The following is a 23,142-nucleotide window of genomic DNA, read 5'->3' on the forward strand; positions in this document are numbered from 1 at the left end:
TTACCATCACCTCTGAGAGGCATTACCATGGAAGGGGTGCATGGTCAAAAGTCTCGTAACTGGCCTTGCACACCCCTCACACTGGGGAACTAAACCACATTTACACATTGTCTATGCTGAGACTACAACACAAACATACTGTAGCTCTTCTAAACAATTACTCTACAATCTATTTCCTGAGGTAGCCCCGGATGGCAGCTGACCTAAAAGGAAAACTGCATACCTGTTTTGAAACCTGTGGCTCTAGATAAGGATTGGCTTGGTGGCTGGAACAATATACCTGTACAGCCATTAAAAGAAACTTTCCCAAGCTAGCTGGTGGCAAACCAGAGTTGGTGGAACTACATGGCCCCCAGTATCACTGTTCATTAATATCAACAGGTGAAAAAAAAAAAAAAAGTTTTTCCATGCATGTATGGTAAGACCTTCAAAAACATTAATGTACATGCAAACCTGGGACTCAGCTAAAGTGCATATATTCTAATCTGACAAAGATTTCTGACCCCTATCAACTAAGCTCATGGCCAGTTACAGTCAGACTGAAGGGTTGTTTGACTGGTAACCACGAAGACTCATTCCCACCCCTTCACTATGGTTCATCAAATTTCATGGAACTGTGACTTGGTATTCTGGTAGTGGGAGTTACCAAGTTCCATCAGATGAAAAGAAACTGACTATGATGAATATGTGATTCAAACTCACCTGATTCTGGAGCTGGAGATTCACATCTGTGAGAAGCTTGTTCTCACTCTCTACATCTAGAAGTCGTGCATCTGTGGTCTTCTTTTGGCGCTCTCGCAAACTTTCAATCAGCTCCACCAACTGTGTGTTTTCTTGCTGCAGTGGGGATGCCAACATTAGTTAGACTTACAATACTGTAAAGGCAATGAATATGGAATAAGGATGCCTACAAAAATTAAAACACAGTATTGTTTATTAACTAAAATATTATTAGTATTCATGGTGGTAAAATATCATGAATATGAGAACAGTGGTTTAGCCAGGGGGGTAGCAAGGGTGGCACTGGCCACCCCTGAAATATGCCTGGCCACACCAGATTTCTGAAGGGGGGTACAGCTAGACCCTCTTAACCCCTCCGTGGCTGAAGGCCTGAAATTTTCTGTGCATGCCAGGCCAACGCCAGGGCCATTTTTTGAAGTTTCAAAAATTGATTTTTTTTTCTTGCCATATTGAAGCGAAAGTTCAGATGCACCTAACAGTGCAAATCTCAGCTTCCTAGATGCATTCTATGGCTTGCAATGGAGTGCGGAAGTTGCAGAAATATCGGCAACCGATATTTGCCACCCAGGGGCACTGCCGCAACGCAACTAGGCAGGTGTTGTTATTTTTTTTTACCTCCCAAAACAATGTGAATGATGCTGAAATGTTGCGCATATATATGATGATATTAAATTATTTCAGTACATAATATGTTAGGAATGGCTGGAAAAAAAAATTGTTATGAATACTTTTTCACCTTTTTGATATAAAATATGTTTATGGTAGTTTTGAGTTATTTTTTATGTTATCATTGTGCCCATGCTTGGAAAAGGGAGCAAAAGGGTTGACTTTTCAGTCCTAAATGAGAAAATTGCACGTCCTCCGAGGTAAGGCTCTGCCAGGAGAGAACAAAGTGGAAGGTCAGATCCGTTAAGCAATATGGAAGTTGAGTCACAACTTTGAGCTCCCATACCAAGAGCATGGCTAAAAATAGAATCGTAATGCAGTTTCAGAACTAAAAATAAGTCTAATTATTATGAATACAGACACAAAGCAGAAATAAATAAGTTTACAGACAGAGGAAAACGTATTTTTTCCGTAATACCATGTTCATCTTTCTCTATCATTTTACGTTCATCGTTATCATTTTACCTTGTTATTTTTGCAATATATACTGTTGTCTTGTAAACAGGGTGGTTGTGTGTGTTTTGCAAGGGAGGAAAAAGATAGTATTTTTTGTCTGGGTCGAGATAATGGCTGTAACTATGTGTTTTTAGGCATGGCAGTGAGCGAAAAAATTGTACATCCACTCGTCAAGACAGCAGGTGGTGAACTGACAGATGATATGTGAGAGGGAGAAGTCAAGGTCAGTCTCGTGTCCCTGATTTTTGTTCACTTCCTGAAAGTTTTCACAGTTTTCTGCAAGTTGCACTGCATCAAATGATCCAAACCATTATAGTGCACCTGAGCAAATAGGTAAAGATACCAAGACAAAAATGTATTTTTCACTTGTTATCATGTCTTTTTTGTTTCTGCCTGTATTACTTCATAATCATAAACAGGTGGTTGTGTGTGTTTTGCAAGAGAGGACAAAGATGATATGTTCTGCCTGGGTCGAGATAATGGGTGTAGTTGTGCTTGTTTAGGCATGGCCAGGAGTGAAAAAATCGAAAATCCACTCATCACAGCAGCAGGCTCTGAACTGTCTGATGGGGTGTATGGGAGTGTAGTGTAGGTCAGTGTGAAGACGTTTAGAACGTTCGTTCACTTCCCAAAAATATTTGCAGTTTTTTATAGGCGGCGCTCAAATGATGCCTGTGACATTTATTGGCTAAACGTCATTCGATGCCAGCGGCCACGGAGGGGTTAAAGAGCTCTCGTTGGGCCATCCCCTAGCCTCAGCATTTTTAAAATCCTAGTTACATCTAGACTAAGAATCATCATCGTCATCATCATCATCATCTGGTCCTCCTTTCCCACCCTAGGGCAAGGTAAGGAGTAGCGACATCCAGGCAGCCCAATTTTGCCCAATCCAATGAGCCATGTTTCCATTCACTCATCATTCAAGCCCCCAGAATCCTGGTTCTATCTGATATGCCAAAAAGCATTCACCACATTCTGTAGCTTCACATACGTATCCGACAGAGTCGATCCAGACACTGTCACGTTTAAAAGGGGTGCCAAATCCTTGATCGTGCACTTCTTCTCACATCATTCATCCAGTCAGCTCAATCTCTTGTCTGTAGCTTCACATACGTATCCAACAGAGTCAATCCAGACACTGTCACGCTTAAAAGGGGTGCCAAATCCTTGATCGTGCACTTCTTCTCACATCATTCATCCAGCCAGCTCAATCTCTTGTCAGTTCCCTAGCCTCACTGACTTCCATATCTCTTCCTCACACACTCATCCACTATATCCCTCCAATTTCTCCTTGGCCTACTTTGCCTCCTCCCTCCTTCAAATATGCTAAGATATACCTTTTTTACCACTCTGTTCTTATCCATTCTCTCCACATAACCATACCATCTCAGTACACTCTCTTCGATTCTGGTGTCCACGGACTTCCTCATTCTACATATTTCACGAATCATATTATTTCGTATCCTATCCACGCTGTATTCCACATACATTCCTCAGCAGTTCCAATTCCACTGCTCTCACTCCTGACTTTTCATTTTCATGCCATACCATAGTCTCACATCCACATGTTGAAGCTGGCACTAACATTCCTTCATGTAATCTTCATGAAGCAGCAACAGTCTAGCCTCTGTTTCTTATCAAGATCTTCATTGAACCAGCTACTTTCCTTCCTTGTGTCACTCGACTTTCCACTTCTTTTGCACATTTCCCTCTCTTTTCTATCACTGTACCCAGGTATCTGAGCTCTCTCACCAATTCCAGTCTCTCTCCATTCACTGTAACATCACACCGGGAGTCACCTTCTCTCTCAATAACCATCACTTTACTCTTTCCTACATTTACTTTCAAGGCATGATGCTCACAGGCATCAGCAAAACTCTGCACTACTCTACCAAGTTCCTGTCTGGTATTTGCAAGTAGTACTGCATCATCAGCATAAAAAAAATTTGAGATATTCCATCCTTCACCTTGCATTACCAACTAAGATACACATTTGATAAAAGAGTACTGTACTGTAAAGTAAAGAAAGCAATCAATTATCAACATTACAGTATATACTGTATGACAGAATAAAAGTTTCACAAACTGTCGTAGTGCAGTATTTCATTTTTTTTTTTCCTCTCTCTCTCTCTCTCTCTCTCTATATATATATATATGGTGGAATCACCTAAATCATGGTTTTATGAGACTGGACACATGCCACAATTTGAGAATTTTGCAATTTAGAAATAACTAATCTTATGGGAAAAATTACTTATGAGCCTGTCTTTTTGGAAAAGTTTCCCCCCTTACCCCCACACCAACATCAAACTGGTCACCAGCGAACTCTAACAACCTGGAAAAGAATTAGTAAAGCATTTAATGGAAATGAACAATACTGTACGATTCTTACCTGACTATGACTGACAACATTGCTTGAATGGAGGGGGGAGAGGTTCCTCCTTACAGAGGAGCCCTGCATTTCGCACCTAATTGGTTCCATGAAAAGTACCGCGAACCCTGAAACCGCTAAAGATGGGGCACTGACCCTATGGGAAATAGGCTAATTGGTTCTGGTTCCCATGCCAACTCCCCCTAAAACCCACAGATGCAATGCAAACTTTATTGATCACACCTGAAAATAACTAGTATTAATAAAAAGTATATCATAAGACCCAGCGTTGCTTAACTTCGCTGATCGGACGGGAAGCGGTGTACTTAACGTGGTATGGCCGTTTTTAAGCAACGTTGGGTCTGGTTAGTACTTGGATGGGTGACCGCCTGGGAACACCAGATGCTGTTGGCATAACGTTCTCCCTACGTGTCAAGTGGGGTTGGTGGAGGATTAGTGCCCCTCCCTGTAAAACAATTAACTCTAAGCCCTTGGCCACCCCGTTTGGGATACATGGCGTCTGGCAATGATGAATGATGATGATATCATAAGAAACTCCCTTGGAAGGCTGGAGTAAGGTGCTTAATGGAAGGGATGGAGGGTGTAATTTCTGAGGCAGGTGGTGAGGCTACTGTGCCCCACCACCTCTGGCACCCCGACCCTGCTCTGCCTCTGCTACCTTCGCCTTTCCACACAACACATCCATCCTGTGCTGCATCTCTTCTGTCTGCTGCTCCTGCACAAACCCTGAGAACTCCTCATCCTCGAGCAGGTCCATGATGGCATCTTCACTGGGTTATACTTCAGGCTCAGCTGCACCTGCTGCCTGCACTGGGCTTTCTACGTCTTCCACATCCCAGGGTCTGCTGAGGTTGCAGGTTATCAGAGGTTGCTTTCTTGTATTCACTTTCTCATTGAACACAATGTTTATCAGCTTTGCTAATGCAGAAACATGGAACTGGCACTTATGCTTGCTGGCAAACTCTGCTAGGTTGACTTCCTCATGCAAATTCCCAAAACTGAGCAGCCATGATGAAAGTGATAACCTTGCTGGAGTTTTGTCATCTTCTTTTGGCTGCTCTACTGGCTGGTGCTGTTCCATGTCGTCCTCCTCCAACTCCAACATATCTGCAACTGACACTGTTGGTGTGTGGCAGAACAAGTGACGATTGCTTCTCGTGTGCGATTTGTTTACATTTTTCTCACCGCAAACAAAGGGGTTTTCACGCGAAACCTGGTGTTTGGAAATAAAGGCAGATCCCAGGACACAATACCCCTAGATGTGATACCCCAGGATGGCGATGGGGGTACAAATACCACCCTACCCTGCCGAACAATGGCCAAACCCCGGTATAACAATGGGTTTTGCTTTTTTTAACCGATTTCATAATATTTCAGACTTAAATTTTGTGTTTGGGTTGATTTATAAACTGTTTTTAGACTTAGATTAATGTGTTTTAGTCATAGGTGGGGTAAACACTGATTTTGAGGTATAGTTTACTAAGCCTGATTTTTTCCAGATTTTTTTGTGATGATTTTCTACGTGTCAAGTGGGGTTGGTGGAGGATTAGTGCCCCTCCCTGTAAAACAATTAACTCTAAGCCCTTGACCACCCCGTTTGGGATACATGGCGTCTGGCAATGGATGGATTTTCAGATTTTATTTTTGGGTTTAGGTGAGTTATAAACTGCCTTTAGGCTTAGTTTAGCTTGTTTTAAAGCTATCTGGTGGTTTAGGTTAGCTAGAAACTTGTTTTTTGACTCATTTGGGTGAGTTTAGGACCTGCCTGGGAGGAAACCCTAAGCTCAAAAATGCACCCCTATACAGTATTTTACATATTAAATCTACCCTGAGATATGATACCCCGCCTAGCAATGGGTTTTTACATAACCAACTGCATCATCAAACCAAAGTATGCCTGTATTAGTAGGTAGTCACTAACCATGAAACTGTGAATGATGATGCTGTTAATCGTGGGGCTCCAATGTTCATCTAACTTTGGGGTGTAAGCTGAATGTTGGCTACTTCTTCTTCCCCTTCCTTGAATGAAGTTGTAGGCTTAGGAGGATTATGACTGGCCATTGAAAAACTGGGCAGGCAGAGGAAACACGGGGGAAAAAAAAGATCCTCTCGTACACCACATGGGAACCACACGCCAACAGAGAGGAGACAATGCATGAGCAGGAGCTGCCAGGCGACAGGGCTCTCGTGCACGAGCCCTTCATGTTTGGTGTGGGAGGGAAGTGCTGTAACCTAATTGGCTTAGAGTAAGTGCTATGCTTGAACATGATTGGCTTAGTAATTAATAGAGACCCTATACTGTGGTGAGACTGCAGTGTATACAGTCGTGAGACCGGTGTTTTCAGCTGCTTGTTGACTCGTTGGCTGATGTGGTGGTGTTTTGGTGCAACAGCCTTACGGCCAGGGTGCTGGGTAAGTCAGCTGACTACAGATTTGTCTAAAAATACAACTCATTACCTGCTGTGATACATGATTGGTTAATAAGTAAAATTATGTTTTAATTTTGCTACTTTAAGCTACTGAAGATTTCTGTTTTAATCCTCATCTCTACATGTGTAAACACCGAGATAACAGCTGTATTATAATGCCGACATACCAAACTGTTGGCAGCCGCAACGTGGGGGGGGGGGTGCTGTGTTTTTTTATTGGTGCTTTTTGCCTTTATTAATGGTTTGGTTGTGCTGCATTTGGGTGCAGTAACACTGATAGACCTTCTATGTGACTTTTCCGACTCCCTTGTGATCCACCAAGAAGGAAATTTGGGATATTAAGGTGAAGAAAGCAAGTTAGTATGCTAATGTGTCGTCGCCTTTGCTGGGCAAGTTGTATTTGGCCCACATCCAAAAAGGGAGGTCTCTATCTATCTATCTATCTATTGCCAGATGCCTCAATCCCATAAGAGGTGGGCACAAAAAAATCGCCTCCACGTTGCCCTGTCCAATGCTATTTCATTGCCTTGCTCCCAGCTCAAACCCCCCTCTCACATAATACCTCTCCATCCCTCCATCTCATCCTTGGCCTCCCCTTCTCTCTCCTCCTCTCCACCTAACTCACACACTCTCCTCATTAGTCTCTTAGTCTCCATCCTCTCTACATGGCCAAACCACCTCAATGTATTTCTCCCAATGCTCATGATCACATCCATTTCCACACAACTGCGCTCCGTCACTCTGTCATTTGTCAAGTCTGCCTCTCCATGTAACTCCACATACTCCTTTCAAACGACTCATTTCCACTGCTCTCACTCTTGACTTGTTTCCCTCCAACAAGGTCCAAGCTTCACTTCCATACATTAGAGTTGGTATCACAATACTGTCATGCAGAGACTTTTTTAACTTCCATACGCACTTCTCTATTCCTTATCACTGCTTTCAAGGAACAAGCAACCTTTATTTCCTTTTGTACCCTTTCAAGCACTTCACCCTCTAAACTTCCATCTTTACTTATCACACTACCGAAGTACTTAAATGCACTCACACTTTCCATTTCCTCCTCAACCAGCCTCACTGTACATTCTGCGACTTCACTTTTCACTAAGACCATAACTTTACTCTTCCCTACATTCACCTTTAGTTTCTGTTTCTTACTATCTATCTATCTATTGCCAGACGCCTCAATCCCATTTGGGGTGGTCACAAACAAATCGCCTCCAAGTCAACCTGTCCCCCGCCATTTCACTGCCTTGCTCCCAACTCACACCCCCCTCTCTCATATACCTCTCCACCCCATCCCTCCATCTCATCCTTGGCCTCCCCCTCCCTCTTCCCCCCTCCACCTCACTCACATACACTCTCTTCGTCAGTCTTTCACCCTCCATCCTCTCCACATGGCCAAACCACCTCAGTGTGTTCCTCATAACACTTCCTATTACATCCACATCCACACCACAACGCTCCTTTATATCCTCATTCGTCAGCCTGTCTCTCCATGTGACTCCACAGGCTCCTCTTAAATAACTCATTTCCACTGCTCTCACTCTCGACTTGTGTCCTTCCAACAACGTCCAAGCTTCACTTCCGTACGTTAGAGTTGGTATCACAATACTGTAATGTAGTAACTTTTTCACTTCCATGCTCACTTCCCTGTTTCTTATCACTGCTTTCAAAGAACCAGCAACCTTTCTTCCCTGCTGTACCCTTTCAAGCACTTCACCCTCCAAACCTCCATCCTCACTCATCACACTAACCAAGTACTTAAACTTACTCACATTTTCCAATTCCTCACCATCCAACCTCGCTGTACATTCACTGACTTCACCTCTCTCAAAGACCATCACTTTACTCTTCCCTACATTCACCTTTAGATTAAGTTTCTTACACACTCTCCCAAACTCATCCACCAAGCCTTGCAGCTCCCCTTCGTCTTCACTCAACAACACAGTATCATATGCAACCAACAGTACAGGGAGTTTCCAAACACTATCCTCTCTCACCAAGGCCACTCCAACATCCACTACCCTACCTTGTACCTCTTTTATTACCCCATCCATGTACAGATTGAACAACCATGGAGACATGACACATCCCTGTTTCAACCCAACTTTCAACGAGAAAAATCCACTTAGTTCACCATCCACACGCACTGCAGCCTTCGCACCATCGTACATACTCTTCACAGCATTCAACAACTTCCCATCTACTCCATATATTCTTAACACTTTCCACAATCCTTGTCTATCCACCCTGTCATATGCTTTCTCCAAATCCATGAAAGCTGCATACAACTTCTTTCCCTTCTCTAGAAACTTTTCCACTAAAGATCTAAGAATGAATATCTGATCTACACAACCTCTTCCCTTCCTAAAGCCTCCCTGTTCTTCTCCAACTAATATCTCTGTTCTTTCTCTAACTCTGTCAATAAGTATCCTACCATATACTTTTCCTATTATACTAAGAAGACAAATGCCCCTATGATTACCACACACTTCTTTTTCCCGTTTTCCTTTGTACAAGGGAATAATTATACCTGACTTCCAATCCTCCGGGACTCTACCTTCCTCCCAGGCCAATCTGCACATCTTCCACATCCATTCTACTACTATCTCTCCCCCATGCTTCAGCATTTCACCACACACTCCATCAATTCCTGGGGCTTTCCCCGATTTAACTTTCTTCATTGCTTTCATAACTTCTATCCTACTGATTTCTTCCTGTCTTCTCACCTCTCTCCTTCTCCCAGCCATTCCCCAGCCACTTATACTCACATTACTTTCATCCTCTATGTTCAACAATTCCTTAAAGTGTTCTCTCCATCTGCTCACTTTTTCTCCCTTCTCCACTAGTAATCTACCATTTTTATCTTTCACTCCCCTGCTAACTTCACTTCCATCCTGGCTTACTCTTTTCACCTCTTTCCAGAACATTTTCTTAGAGTCCCTCCACTTTACACTCATATTCCTTCCAAATTCCTCATCCACTCTCTTCTTACTCTCTCTTACTAATCTTTTCACCTCTCTCTTTCTTTCTACATATAACTCTCTCTTCCGCCTCTCAACTTCTTCCACGTCCCTATTTCTCATCCATTCATTGTATGCTTTCTTCTTTTGTGCCACAGCCTGTCTCACCTCTTCAGTTCACCACGCTGTTCCTTGCACCCCCCTCCGTCTTCTCTTCCTTCCACACACCACATCACATGCTGCAGACATTTCTTCTGTAAATATCCTACACACACCTTCCACGTCTCCCATCTGCTCCAATTCATATTTGCCCAATCGTTCCCCCACTTCTCTCTTATACTCTGCCTTTTTCTCATCTTCTTGTAACCTTTCCACTCTCCTTGCAACTACTCCTTCCTCTCGTCTTTCCCTTCTTCTATTCCTCCATCTTACTTGAATTCTAATTCTGGCCACCACCAAGTAGTGGTCAGAAAGTCCACTCCCCCAACCTCTATAAACTCTTGCATCCATTACGCATCTTCGCATCCTTTCATCCACACACACATAATCAATCATTGCCTTCCTTTCATTCAGTTCACCACCCACCCTTCTCATCACTCGCCATGTATACCTGTGGATCATTTTATGCCTGAAGAGGGTATTGGCTATCACCAACCCCCTCCCAGCACAAATGTCCACTTATGCACTCCCATTCTCATCTATCTCAGCAGGCACACCCCACTCAACAACTATTCCATCCACCTTCACATTCCCAACTTTACCATTCATATCACCGATCAAAAACACTCTCTCATTCCTTCCAAACTTTTCCATGCACACTTCTACATTTGTCCAGAACTCTTCTCTCACTCTTCTAGCACGATCTTGCGTTGGCGCATACACACACACACAATCGCCCACATTTGTATTCCAACTTTCAACTTTACCCACACAATCCTTGACCCAACTGATCCATACTGTCTTATGCTCCTCTTCCATCTTTTACTCACAACTATACATACTCCTTCCTTTGCTCTCTCATTCTCACCTACTCCTGCACATATACCCCATCCATACTCCCATTCTCTCACACTTTCTCCTCTCCATTTTGTTTCAGTTATTCCACATACATCCACTTTCGCACCCTCAAGCACCTGGACAATCTCTCTCTCTTTCACCTCATCATTCGCTCCCCTTACATTCCACGTTCTGATAACCATGTCCTTTGTCCGGTTCTTGGTTGTCATCGTTTGCTCAGTCCGTGTCCGAGGCTTATTGTTTGTTTTTTTAGTTAGTTGTTTTCCGGGGAGGGGCACTAACCCTCCGCCAACCCTTTTAGTCACCTTTTACTTAACAATACAGTATCATCTGCAAACAACAGTAAAGGGAGTTTCCAAACACTGCCCTCTCTCATTAGGGTTGCTCCAACATCCACTGCCTACTTGTATCTCTTTCATAACCCCATCCATTTACAGACTGAACAACCATGGGGACATGACACATTCCTGTTTCAATCCAACATTCAAATAGAAAAATTCACTCAGTTCACTATCCACATGCACTGCAGCCTTAACACCCTCATACATACTTTTCACAGCATTCAACAACTTCCCATTTGCTTCATATATCCTTGACACTTTCCACATTCCTTTTCTATCTGCCCTGTCATATGCTTTCTCCAAATCCATGAGGGCTGCATACAACTACTTTCCCTTCTCCAGACTCTATTCCACTAAAGACCTAAGAATGAATATCTGACTACACAAATTCTTCCCTTCCTAAAACCTCCCTGTTTATCTCCTCTGTTATTTCCCTAACTCAAGTCATTAAAAACCCTACCATCTCCTTTTCCTATTACACTAAAAAGACGAATGCCCCTATGATTACCACCCACTTCTTTTTCCCCTTTTCCTTTGTACAGGGGAATATTCATACCTGACTTCCAATCCTCTGGGACTCTACCTTCCTCCCAGGCCAATCTGCATTTCTTCCATATCCATTCTAATATTATCTTTCCATCATGGTTCAGCATTCCCCAACACACCCCATCAATTCCTGGGGCTTTCCCCATTTTGACTTTCTTCATTTCTTTCACTACTTCCACTCTACTGATTCCTTCTTGTCTTCTCACCTCCCTCCTCCTCTCAGCCATTCCACAGCCACCTTAACCTATCGCATCCAGCATATATTCCCACCAACCATTCTCCCAGCACGGGCATTTCTGAGAAAACCGACTATTTTTAAACCTTCATATCTCAACTAATACTTAACCAAAAATAAAAAACTAAGCGTCATAATACTTCCCAATCCTTTGACTTCAAGCTGACTGTCTCAGATGGTCCATGAAGTGCATGCAGTCAGAGAGAGTGAGGGAAAGGGGGCAATTACTGTTGTTTTTTTGCCTATTAAGTGTGACCTCAGGGTTAAGGGACTGAACAGGGAGGCTATGATGGATTGTGCAGCATGGAAAGCCAACATTAGGTGACCAAGGCCGACGCATGCAAGCATGTTGGGGCCTTTAAAAAAAAAAACGAAACGAAACGAGGTCTGTATGCGAGCAGAGGTGCGTCAACACAACTAAGGCTCAGACTAGCCCTCCACAATAATAACACTTCCAGATGATTGCAGTCCACCACAAAAACTATTTCTTTGAATATTTTCCAAAAGTGTGGCGTGATTGCTGCTGCGTGAACGGTAACCACAGCAACGACCTTGAGGCAGGCTGACTCAGGTACCTGTTCACCTCACCACCGCTACACACCACTGCCTTACAGACACACACAGACACAGACACAGACAGACAGACACACACACACACACACACACACACACACACACAACTATAAACAAGCAAGAAACGATTATACAAGAATAAGGAGGGATGCCCAAAAACAGTTTGAGGAGGATATCATAAATAAAAGTAGTGATCAAATGAAGCTATTTTACAACTACATCAGAAGCAAAACCAAAGTAAAAGATAAAATACAATCCATTACAGATGAGGGGATCACCTATACACATGAGAAAGATATTTGTGAAGCACTAAACAAGAGTTTCCACTCAGTTTTTACAGAAGAAAATAATTTTGAGAGGGATGATATGGAACAGGCATGCCCACACATATTACCAGATATACAAATACCAGAAAAAGAAATACAGGAGGAGCTAAGTAAATTAGACAAAGGAAAAGCAAATGGTCCTGATGAAATTTCATGTTGGGTGCTATATGAATGTGCAAAGGAGTTAAGTAAACCATTATCTTTAATTTTCAAGGAATCCTTGGGACAAGGTAAACTACCTGATATTTGGAAGAATGCAAACATTGTTCCCTTATTCAAGAAAGGAAATAGACAAAATCCACTCAACTACCGACCAGTATCACTAACCAGTGTTGTAAGCAAGGTATAAGAAGAGCTGATAAGAAAAGCTTGGGTAAATCATCAAGAAGAACACAATATGATAACAGAAAGACAGTTTGGTTTTAGAAAAGGAAAATCTTGTGTTACTAATCTGTTGAGCTACTATGACAGAGTAACTGAAACATTACAGAAAAGAGAAGGATGGGTGGACAGTATCTATATAGATTTTAAGAAAGCATCTGACAGAGTACCACACCACTTCTATGGAAACTGTACCATCAAGGAGGAATCCAAGGCAAACTGTATTATTGGATGCAAGATTATCTAAAAAAAAAAAAAAAAAAAAAAAAAAAGAGAAATGAAAACAGTACTAAGGGGAAATCACTCATCATAGAGAGAAGTGACTAGCGGAGTTCCACAGGGCTCAGTGCTGGCACCAATCATGTTTTTAGTGTACATAAATGATATAGATAGCAACAATGGAAATGAAAGCTATCTAAATATGTATGCTGATGATGCAAAAATACAAAGGACAATTACTAATGCAGACTCTTGTAAAGAGCTACACGAAGAATTAAATAAACTTCATGAATGGAACAATACATGGCAAGTGGAATTCAATGTGGACAAGTGTCATGTAATCAAGTTTGGTAAAAGTGGAAAAAGACTTGATTGGGATTATAAGGTTGGAAATAAAACCCTACACACAACAGAAAGAGATAAGGACCTAGATGTGATTATTAATAACAGACTATCTCCGGCTGACCACATCAGTGAGAGGTACGGAACATGTATACACTGCTTGCAAATATTAAAATAGCATTCACATCCATAAATGAAGACATGCTAAGAAAGATAATAACATCATTCATCAAACCAACCCTGGAGTATGCATCAGTAGTGTGGAGTCCTCATCTCAAAAAACAAATAGATAAGATTGAAAGAGTTCAAAGGGCCGCTACAAGATGGGTACCACGCTTAAGGGATCTAAGCTATGAAGAACAACTAGAAAAAATAAATCTGCCTACAGTACATAAGAGAAGTAAAGGAGGAGACATGATTATGATATATAAATGCATATGAGGGAAGGAGAAAATAGACATAAACGGTTACATAAACTATGGGGATACATCAGCAAGAGGACACTGCAAAAGACTGCATAAAAAGAAAGGTGATAAAGATGTAAGGAAATTTAATTTCCCAAATAGTGCAATTGATCAGTGGAATGCACTACCGAATGAAATAGTGTGTGCTAAAACAATTCATAAATTTAAGGATATGTACGATCAATATGGTTTAAGACAAGGGGCAGTATGAGCTTGACTCATTCCTGTAAAGATACAATTAGGTAAGAACAATTAGGTAGGTACGAACACAGACATACACGCAGAGGTGAACTGGGAGGAATGGGATTCAGGAGGCAGCGAAGATTCATTGGGGCACTATATTGTTAAATACAGCAATGAATAATGTAATGACCAAGTGGGTCAATAAAGAGTCAAGATTCAGACGTGATGACACACCAGCAAGACATGATATACTGCTAACCAAAGAACCTGACGTAACTTAATCTTTGAAATATCTGTGTCCTACAGTAAAAAGTGATCATGTGGTCACTGAGTTCCAGATGATAAAAGGGAACATGGTGCCAAGAGTTGAGCTTTATAGACACGGATGATACAACTTTGGGAAAGCAAACTTTACAGGACTGAAGAATTTTTTGAAAATGCGGACTAGAGAAAATTCAGAGAAACGAGAGAGATAAAGAGGAAGTGGGATATCTTTCTAGACCTCTATAATTCAGAAGTGGAAAAAAAATATGTGCAAGGAGTAAGTGGGAAAGAAAATACAAAAAAGGATTGGTTTAAGAAAAGGTGTATGATAGCAAAAAAAAAAAGTGAGGGATATGGCATGAAGTAACTGGAGAAAGAGAGGTAATAATAGAATAAAGGAAAAATATAGATGAACTAGAAATGAATATACAAGAATACACAGAGAGGAAGAAACGAGCTTTGAAAAAGGGATAATTGACGAATGTAAGGAAGAACCCAAATTATTTTATAATCTGTTAATGGCAAATTGAAACAAAAGGAGGGACTCACCAAACTATAAGTAGGAGAGGTCTATTGAGATGTGGCAATGCAAGCTGAAATAATGAACAAATGTTTCCAATCAGTTTCATAAAGAAAGGGATTTTGTGGAGGGGGAGGGAGTGACAAGAAATGTAGTGATAAAAGATATGAAAGTGGAAGAGAGGGAAGTGTATAAATAACTGGAAACTCAAGATGTAAGGAAAGCCCCAGAACTGGATGGATCTCTAATTGGGTACTGAAGGAATGCAAAGAACAACTGGCGGATAAGATTCACGGTTTAATTGTGTGTTCTCTGGAGGAGGGGAATGTGCCTCAGGAATGGAGGGTGAATGTGGTACCAATTTATAAGAGAGGAAACAAGGAAGAACCCCTGAATTATAGACCAGTGTCTCTGACCAGCATGGTTGCAAAATTGTGCAAGAGACTCCTGAAAGACAGATGGATAAAATATCTGGAGGAGATGAACATTTTGGCTGAAAGTCAGTTTGGATTCAGAAGCGGAAGGTCATGTGTTTCCAACTTGTTGAGCTTTTACTCAAGAGCAATTGACATCCTACATGAGAGGGACGGTTGGGTGGATTGTGTGTATCTAGATTTGGAGAAAGGCTTTGACAAGGAACCCCACAAGCAGCTAATGTGGAATTTGGAGAACATGGAAGGACTGAAGCGAAACCTCCTGGAGTGGATGAGAGACTATTTGAGAGACAGACAAATGAGGACAGTAATAAAGAACATGATGTTTAGATGGAGGGAAGTAACAAGTTGAGTCCCACAGGGCTCGGTGTTAGTGCCAATAATGTTCCTGATTTATGTAAATGATATGGTAGATGGAATGAACAGTTATGGAAGTCTGTTTCCTGATGATGCAAAGATCTTGAGGAAAGTAGAAGTTGATGAAGACTGTAAAATGCTGCAGGAGAACCTGAATAGGATTTATGATTGGAGCTGGATGTGGGAAATGATTTTCAATGCAAAAAAAAATTAAAATCTTGGAAATGGGTACAAGTACCAAAAGGCCATCACTGAATTAAGGGGTAATGAACTAATCACAAAAGCGAGAGAAGGGACAGATTTGGGAGTGCTGGTCCAGGATAGTTTGTCACCTGAAAAACACATTAACAAGACAGTTAGAGAGACGTACAAACTCTTGACTACCATAAGAGTACTACGTGGATGTGGAGATGATGAAGAAATTAGATGATGAAAAAATTGATAGTGGCCATGACCTGCCCGAGGTTGGAATATGCAGCAGGAGTGTGGTTCCCACACAAAAAGAAAGATATAAACAAGATCGAAAGAATAAAAAGAACAGCAACCAAGGTGGTCCCTAGCCTGGCAGATGTCGTAGAGAGAGAGGCTGGAAGAGCTGGATCTGCCTTCCTTAGAGGAAAGGAGAGATAGGGGTGACATAATTGCAGTATTCAAGGCAATGATGGGTGTAGATAAAATTGACAAAGAAGATCTGTTTTTATGGGATAAGAAAGTAACAAGAGGACACGGAATGATTCTGAAAAAGCCAAGTTGCTTGAGGGATATCAAGAAATGTAGCTTTCCATATAGATGCACAGACCTGTAGAATAGTCTCGACAAAGAGACTGTCCAGTCTAAAAACTTAAACAAGTTCAAAGCAAAATTTGACTTATTGAGAAACAGAGACGGGACCCCACGAGCATAGCTCATTTCCTGCATATCACAACTAGGTAAATACAACTAGGTAAACACACATACACAATCTCTTTTTCTGAATACCTCACCTGAAGCTCGTCAATCTGGCGCTGAGAGTTGGTCTTGACAGTGTTAAGGGTTTGATGGAGGCGCTGATTCTCCTGATGGCGCTGTTCTGACTCCTCCTGGGCCTCAAGCAGATGGTTTTTCTCTTTTTGGCTAGCCTCCTGCAACTGTGTCACCTGCAGACATAATATGATATAATAATGAGTCATCAAATGCCTCCTTTTACTGACATTCTAAGTTGCTACTAAGCTCATACAATGTTTTTTTTTTCATCATTCATTGCCAGACGCCATGTATCCCAAACGGGGTGGCCAACGGCTTAGAGTTAATTGTTTTACAGGGAGGGGCACTAATCCTCCACCAACCCCACTTGACACATAGGTAACGCGAAAATTATGCCATTAATCCTCTTGTGGCATCCTCATATTGGGGTTGATCATGGTACAGCTGGTATTTTCTATGGACTGCAAGCCAAACTAAGGGCCAGAAACAGCTACTGTATTTACTTCCCATGAGTTGCTGGATGCTGTTATTGCTTAAAAAAAAAAAAAAATCCACAAAGCTAAGTTGCCAGTAGTCCTCAATTTACAGTACTAGTTGCATGAAAAAGATGCAAAATTTGGGATACATCAACATACAACAGATTGCTGAATCTGGATTTCGCAGTTTTAACTCCATCAGCTCATGGACACCCTTTACAGTTAGTTCTGACTAACGTCATTCAATTTTATTCAGCTTATGAGAGATCTAACAGGATGAAGGGGTTAGAAATACTGTACAGTATTCCCTATTAACCCCTTTCATCTAGGATGTCTTATCTATTTTGGTCTGATTTTATTCTGCATGAGAGAAACCATTTGGACTGAACTGCAACAAACCCGACCATTAACTTCTTCAGTCTGATGCTACCTTACAGTATTTTAACATACAGTATTCACTTTAAGCCAGACCACTAGAAATGAAGGGAGTCAGAACTATTCATTTTAATTCTTTCAGGTATGTTGACATGTACTCTTTTGTATCCACATTACCATATGACTTTATTCTGACAGAGGAAATAAATCTTACAAGATACTGTTCACTGCAGTACTGTACAGTACTGTATAGTCACAACTTGGTATATGATGGTCTGATATGCAATAACTTGACAAAACGATGAGAAAAAGTTATACCCAGTTTCCGATTAATGCTCTTGGAATTAGCTTACATGACACAGCAATTGTTGTGGCTGCGTAAGACAATCCCATGTGTAAGCAGTCCAGCAAACAAACCAAAAGTCAGATGTTGACCCAAGATGGCCATCCAGTATTTACATACGTAGAACCCCCCTCTTTGGCCTCTATGCATGAAGCCTTCTTCACCCCAACCCTTCGATCCTACATGACACGTTACCTGACACTCTGCCTGCGTGACTTTGCCAGCTGAAGCAATCTGCCAAACTGCTTCCTCCTCCAGGTGGACAACACCCTCAATCACCCTAATGGCATGGTGGACTGGGTGGTGTATTGGTGCCCTAATACAACGCCGCTGCTCCAGCCCATGAACCAAGGTGTCATTACCACCTTTAAGGCCCACTACCTCCACCATACCATGGAACAGATGGTGAAGGCGAGTGACTCAGAGGAGACTGATGAAGTGCAGTGATTTTGGAAGATATAAAACATTAAGAATGTCACCGATAACATCACGGTGACATGGAAAGAGGTACAGCTGAGCACTCAACATCAACATCATCTGGAGGAAAGCATGGCTGAAATGTGTTCACTCCTTCATGGAATTCCCGGCAGTAGAAAGCATCTGCCGTGATATCCTCAACCTCTCGCATGAGGCAGGGTTTGATGAGGTCAATGAGGCTGATCTGTAAGAGATTCTGGAAAGCCACACCTTGCAACTTTCCATAGAGCTCACTGAGGTAAGGATAGAAGTGGCAGAGGGACAGAAGGGTGACTGGGATGGTGGGGAGGACGAGCCTGTTCATATCCTGGACATCAAGACACTGAAGGAGTTCCTTGCAAAGACTGACAATGACACTGCTTACATCCTGGACAAAGGCCTGAACCATTAACACTGATAAACAGCCAAGGACATCAAAAAGTGGGAGGTGAGCACTATGTCCTGCCTCACCTGCCTCTGTCTTGTTCATCTTGTCTTCAATGCTGCTCCTGCTGGTCCTTCTGGCTACAATGCTTTTTATTCTGATCCTGTGCTGGGCCAAGGTCGTCATGGAGGTGCTGCTATCTTCCTTCGCCAGGATATTCCATGTAGTCATCTGGATATTTCCAGTCCCTTGCAGGCAGTTGCTGTCCGGATGTTTTTACGTCGGCAGTATACAGTTTGCAGTCTTTATCTACCTCCTAGTGCAACTGTTGAAAGGGCGGATCTGGAACGCCTTATTCATGGCCTTCCTTCTCCCTTTCTGTTACTAGGCGATATGAATGGTCACCATCCACTATGGGGAAACAGTGAGGCCAACCCTCGGGGTGTTATGCTGGCCTCTTTAGTGGAAGATGAGGAGTTAGGGATTTTAAACTCCAATATAATGACTTATTTCCATAGCCAGACAGGAACTTTTACTGCCATTGATTTGTCATTATGTTCAGCTGATGCTCTTTTAGATTTTAACTGGGATGTGTTGCCAGACCTGTATGGCAGCGACCATTTTCCGTTACTCTTAACTGCTAGTGCAGGTGGACCTCAGCCACGTCTTCCTCGCTGGCTTCTGGATAAGGCTGACTGGCCATATTTCAGGGAATTAAGTTCCATTTCCCTTTCTGTCAATGAGTTTGGCTGTCTTACGGAGGCTGTGTCATATTTCAATACCGTGCTGCACTCAGCAGCCCTATTATCTATTCCAAAAACAAAGGGTCAGTTTCCTAAACGTCCAGTTCCTTGGTGGAACTCGGAGTGTAGTTCCGCAGTGAGAGCCAAACGAATCGCCTTCTCACGACTTCGTCGTCACCGTGGGGATCCTCAGTATTTGGTGGCGTATCAGAGGGCACTAGCTCATATGAGGAGGGTCTTAAAGGAGGCTAGGCGTTCGTCCTGGAAGGGTTATGTTTCCTCCATCAGTTCGAGGACTTCCATCACCCAGGTGTGGAACCGGGTAAAGAAAATTTCAGGTAAATTTACCGTTCCATCCCCTCCTGTTTTATCTGCACCAGGTGGAACTGTGGCTGATCCATTTGCTGTTGCAGAATTGCTTGCTGACCATTTTGCCAGTGTGTCAAAGAAGGATGCAGATACACCTTTGGCTTGCCGCCGTCGGCGCCTAGAATCTCGTGGTCTCAGTTTTGCCTCTGTTGGGGGAGAGCCTTACAATGTTCCATTTTCAATTTTTGAACTCCAGTCAGCTCTGTCGCAGTGCCATGATTCCTCTCCTGGTTTTGATGATATTCCTTATGCCTTTTTACGCCACCTGTCTGATGAGTCCCTGTTGTTTTTGCTTTCGCTGTTTAATAAGATCTGGTGTTCTGGGGAGTTTCCGGCTTGTTGGGGTGTTGCTGTAGTTATCCCCATCCCCAAACCAGGTAAGGATCACCTACAGGCGACGAATTATCGGCCTATTTCTTTGACGTCTTGTATATGTAAAGTTTTGGAAAAGATGGTCAATGTTAGGCTTGTGTGGTTTTTAGAGAGAGGTGACTTCTTATCCCCTGCCCAGTATGGTTTTCGAAAAATGCGATCTACCTCTGATGCATTACTGTCCTTGGAATCATCTGTCTGTGAGGCTTTTTCCACTAACCAACACCAGGTCACGGTCTTCTTTGATCTGGAAAAGGCATATGACACTGCATGGCGTCATGCTATTTTACTCTCTCTTCATGAGTTTGGTCTTCGTGGGCACTTACCTGTTTTTATTCAACAGTTTTTATCTAACCGAATTTTAAGGGTGCGAGTGGGAGGAGTGCTTTCTAATGCCCGAGCACTAGAAGATGGAGTACCACAGGGGAGTATCCTTAGCGTTACTCTGTTCGCTGTAGCCATTAACAGCGTCATCTGTGTACTTCCTGATGGTGTACGAGGATCACTATATGTTGATGACCTCTCGATTTCCTTCACTGCGTCTAGAATGTCTCTGATAGAGAGGAAGTTGCAGCTGGCTCTCATTAGAATTTCTGACTGGGCAGAAGCACGCGGTTTCCATTTTTCTGCAGCAAAGACAGTGGCTATACATTTTTGTCGTCTTCGAGGAGTCCACCCAGACCCTGACTTGTATCTCTATGGTAGAAGAATATCCTGTGTGGAAGAGACGCGGTTTCTGGGTCTTCTGTTTGATAGAAGATTAACCTGGGTTCCTCATATTCGTTCTGTTAAGGTGGCTTGTCTTAAAGCTTTGAGTCTTTTGAGGGTTTTAGCTCATACCTCTTGGGGTGCTGACCGTCAGACCCTCCTCCTCTTGCATAGGTCTCTTATTCTTCCTAAAGTTGAATATGGGTGTGAGGTCTACTCCTCTGCAACAGATGCCCACCTCCGGTTGTTAAATTCTGTGCATCATGCTGGTGTTCGTCTGGCAACCGGGGCATTCAAATCATCCCCAATTCCAAGTTTGTTGGTAGATGCTGGTGTACTCCCCTTGGACTTGCGGCGCCAGTTGCTAATGATGAGGTGTTGGTATCGTCTTCACCGCATTCCAGACTCAATTTCTTGTGCCATTGTCTCACAGGATTCCCGATCTTCTGTTTTTGAGACCCGTCCCAATTTCCCAAAGCCATTTGGTTACAGGGTCCGGTCTGTTATGCTAGCCCTCTCTCTCCTGAGACTGGCAATTTGTCCACATCGGATCCCAAGGGTGGGTTCTTGGCTACTCCCTCGCGTGACATTCTGTAGGTCCGTTGTTGGAAAAAAGGTCTCGCTTCCCTCTCAGGTGTCCCTCTCTCTCTTTTTAGAACATGCCTCCATTCATGAGGGTTCTGTCCCCGTCTATACTGACGGGTCTAAGACTGATACTGGAGTAGGATTCGTTGTTGTCTTCCCTTCCTTTAGTAGGGGCGGTAGCCTTCCTGGCGTTACTTCAGTGTATACAGCAGAACTGACTGCAATTTTGTATGCTCTTAAAATCATTTTTACTCTCCGCCAATCCGTTTTTGTGATTTATAGTGACTCACGTAGTGCTTTGTCTGCACTGGAGTCTTTTAATGCATCCCATCCATTGGTTTTATCAATTTTAGAGTGGCTTTTTCTTCTTGGCCGCCGTGGCCGCCGTGTAGACTTCTGTTGGGTTCCTGCACATGTTGGTGTGGTGGGCAATGAGAGGGCAGATACTTTAGCTAAAGCTGCGTCTTCTCAACAGCCCCCAGCTGACTACTCACTACCTGTTTCTGATGTAACACCTTACTTGCGGTATGCAATTCGTACGTGTTGGCAGGGACACTGGGATGGTGTGTCTCAAAATAAACTAAAAGAAATCTTTCAGAGAGTGGTTGTGCCAAGGGTTCTTCCCTCTATGTCTCGGCGACTGGAGGTGGCTCTTGCTAGGCTTCGCATTGGGCATTCTCGGCTTACACATGGGTTCCTCATGTGTGGTGAAACTCAACCGTACTGTGATGACTGCCTCGTTCCCCTTACTGTCCGTCACTTGCTGGTCGAGTGTCCGAGTCTGGGGGGCCTGCGTCAGAGGTTCCTTCATAGGCATGGGGGAGCAGATGGTGCCTACTGTCTATCCTCGATGCTTGGTGAGGCCTCTAATGATTTTACTGATGTTTTTAGTTTTCTTCAGGAGGCGGGCCTCCTTCCACTTTTATAAGTAATTATTTTATAAATTATTCTTTTATTAGTTTTAGTGTTTTATTCCTACTAACAGATATTAACTTTATTTTGAATAGACGCTTTTTATTTTGCCGTGCCTTCTACTTTGTCATCCGGCCGCATATGACCCTGGCAGTTGCGCCGCCAGATTGTAATTATTTTCAATCAATCAATCAATCAATCTTCAATGCTGCCTGGATTACCCCTATGTTCCCCTGCCACCACACCACTACACTGTCCCTCGATCTTACCCCTATGCTTTCCCTTGGTCTCATTGCTTTGCTCTCCCCATTTCTCCTCACCTTCTCCTAAGGACCTGGAGTGATCATCCAAGGGGGTGGTACCCTTGGTGATGTCTCGGACCAGATTAGAGCATACCGTAAGATGGGGAAACTAGGCACAATTTTTACCTCATTTTAGTAAATATTACAGAGATCAGTGGGAATTCTGAAAAAGTGAAAAATGTTTTTAAACGACTCATTTAGGGCTATATGTGTGGGAGTGGGTGAGAACGAGGGGGCAAAAGAAGGAGAGTGTATTGCTGTGTGCAAGAGATGGAAGGAGAATATAAGACAGTATGGATCT

General features: G+C 42.8%; 1 protein-coding gene across 1 annotated transcript in view; it reads right to left on the reverse strand.

The window, feature by feature from the left end:
- The window catches only part of Girdin (protein girdin), an 818,609-nt gene that overhangs the window by 297,561 nt on the left and 497,906 nt on the right, over window positions 1-23,142 (reverse strand). The window contains exons 11-12 of the mRNA XM_080282575.1: window positions 16,836-16,988; window positions 703-837 (exon numbers count right to left, since the gene is read on the reverse strand). Of these exons, the coding sequence (XP_080138701.1) occupies window positions 703-837; window positions 16,836-16,988 (288 nt within the window). The remainder of the gene's footprint in view (window positions 1-702; window positions 838-16,835; window positions 16,989-23,142) is intronic.

The sequence above is a fragment of the Coenobita brevimanus genome, chromosome 94 (assembly GCF_032717465.1).
Source record: "Coenobita brevimanus isolate Jiangsu-jjx chromosome 94, ASM3271746v2, whole genome shotgun sequence".
Taxonomy (NCBI): domain Eukaryota; kingdom Metazoa; phylum Arthropoda; class Malacostraca; order Decapoda; family Coenobitidae; genus Coenobita; species Coenobita brevimanus.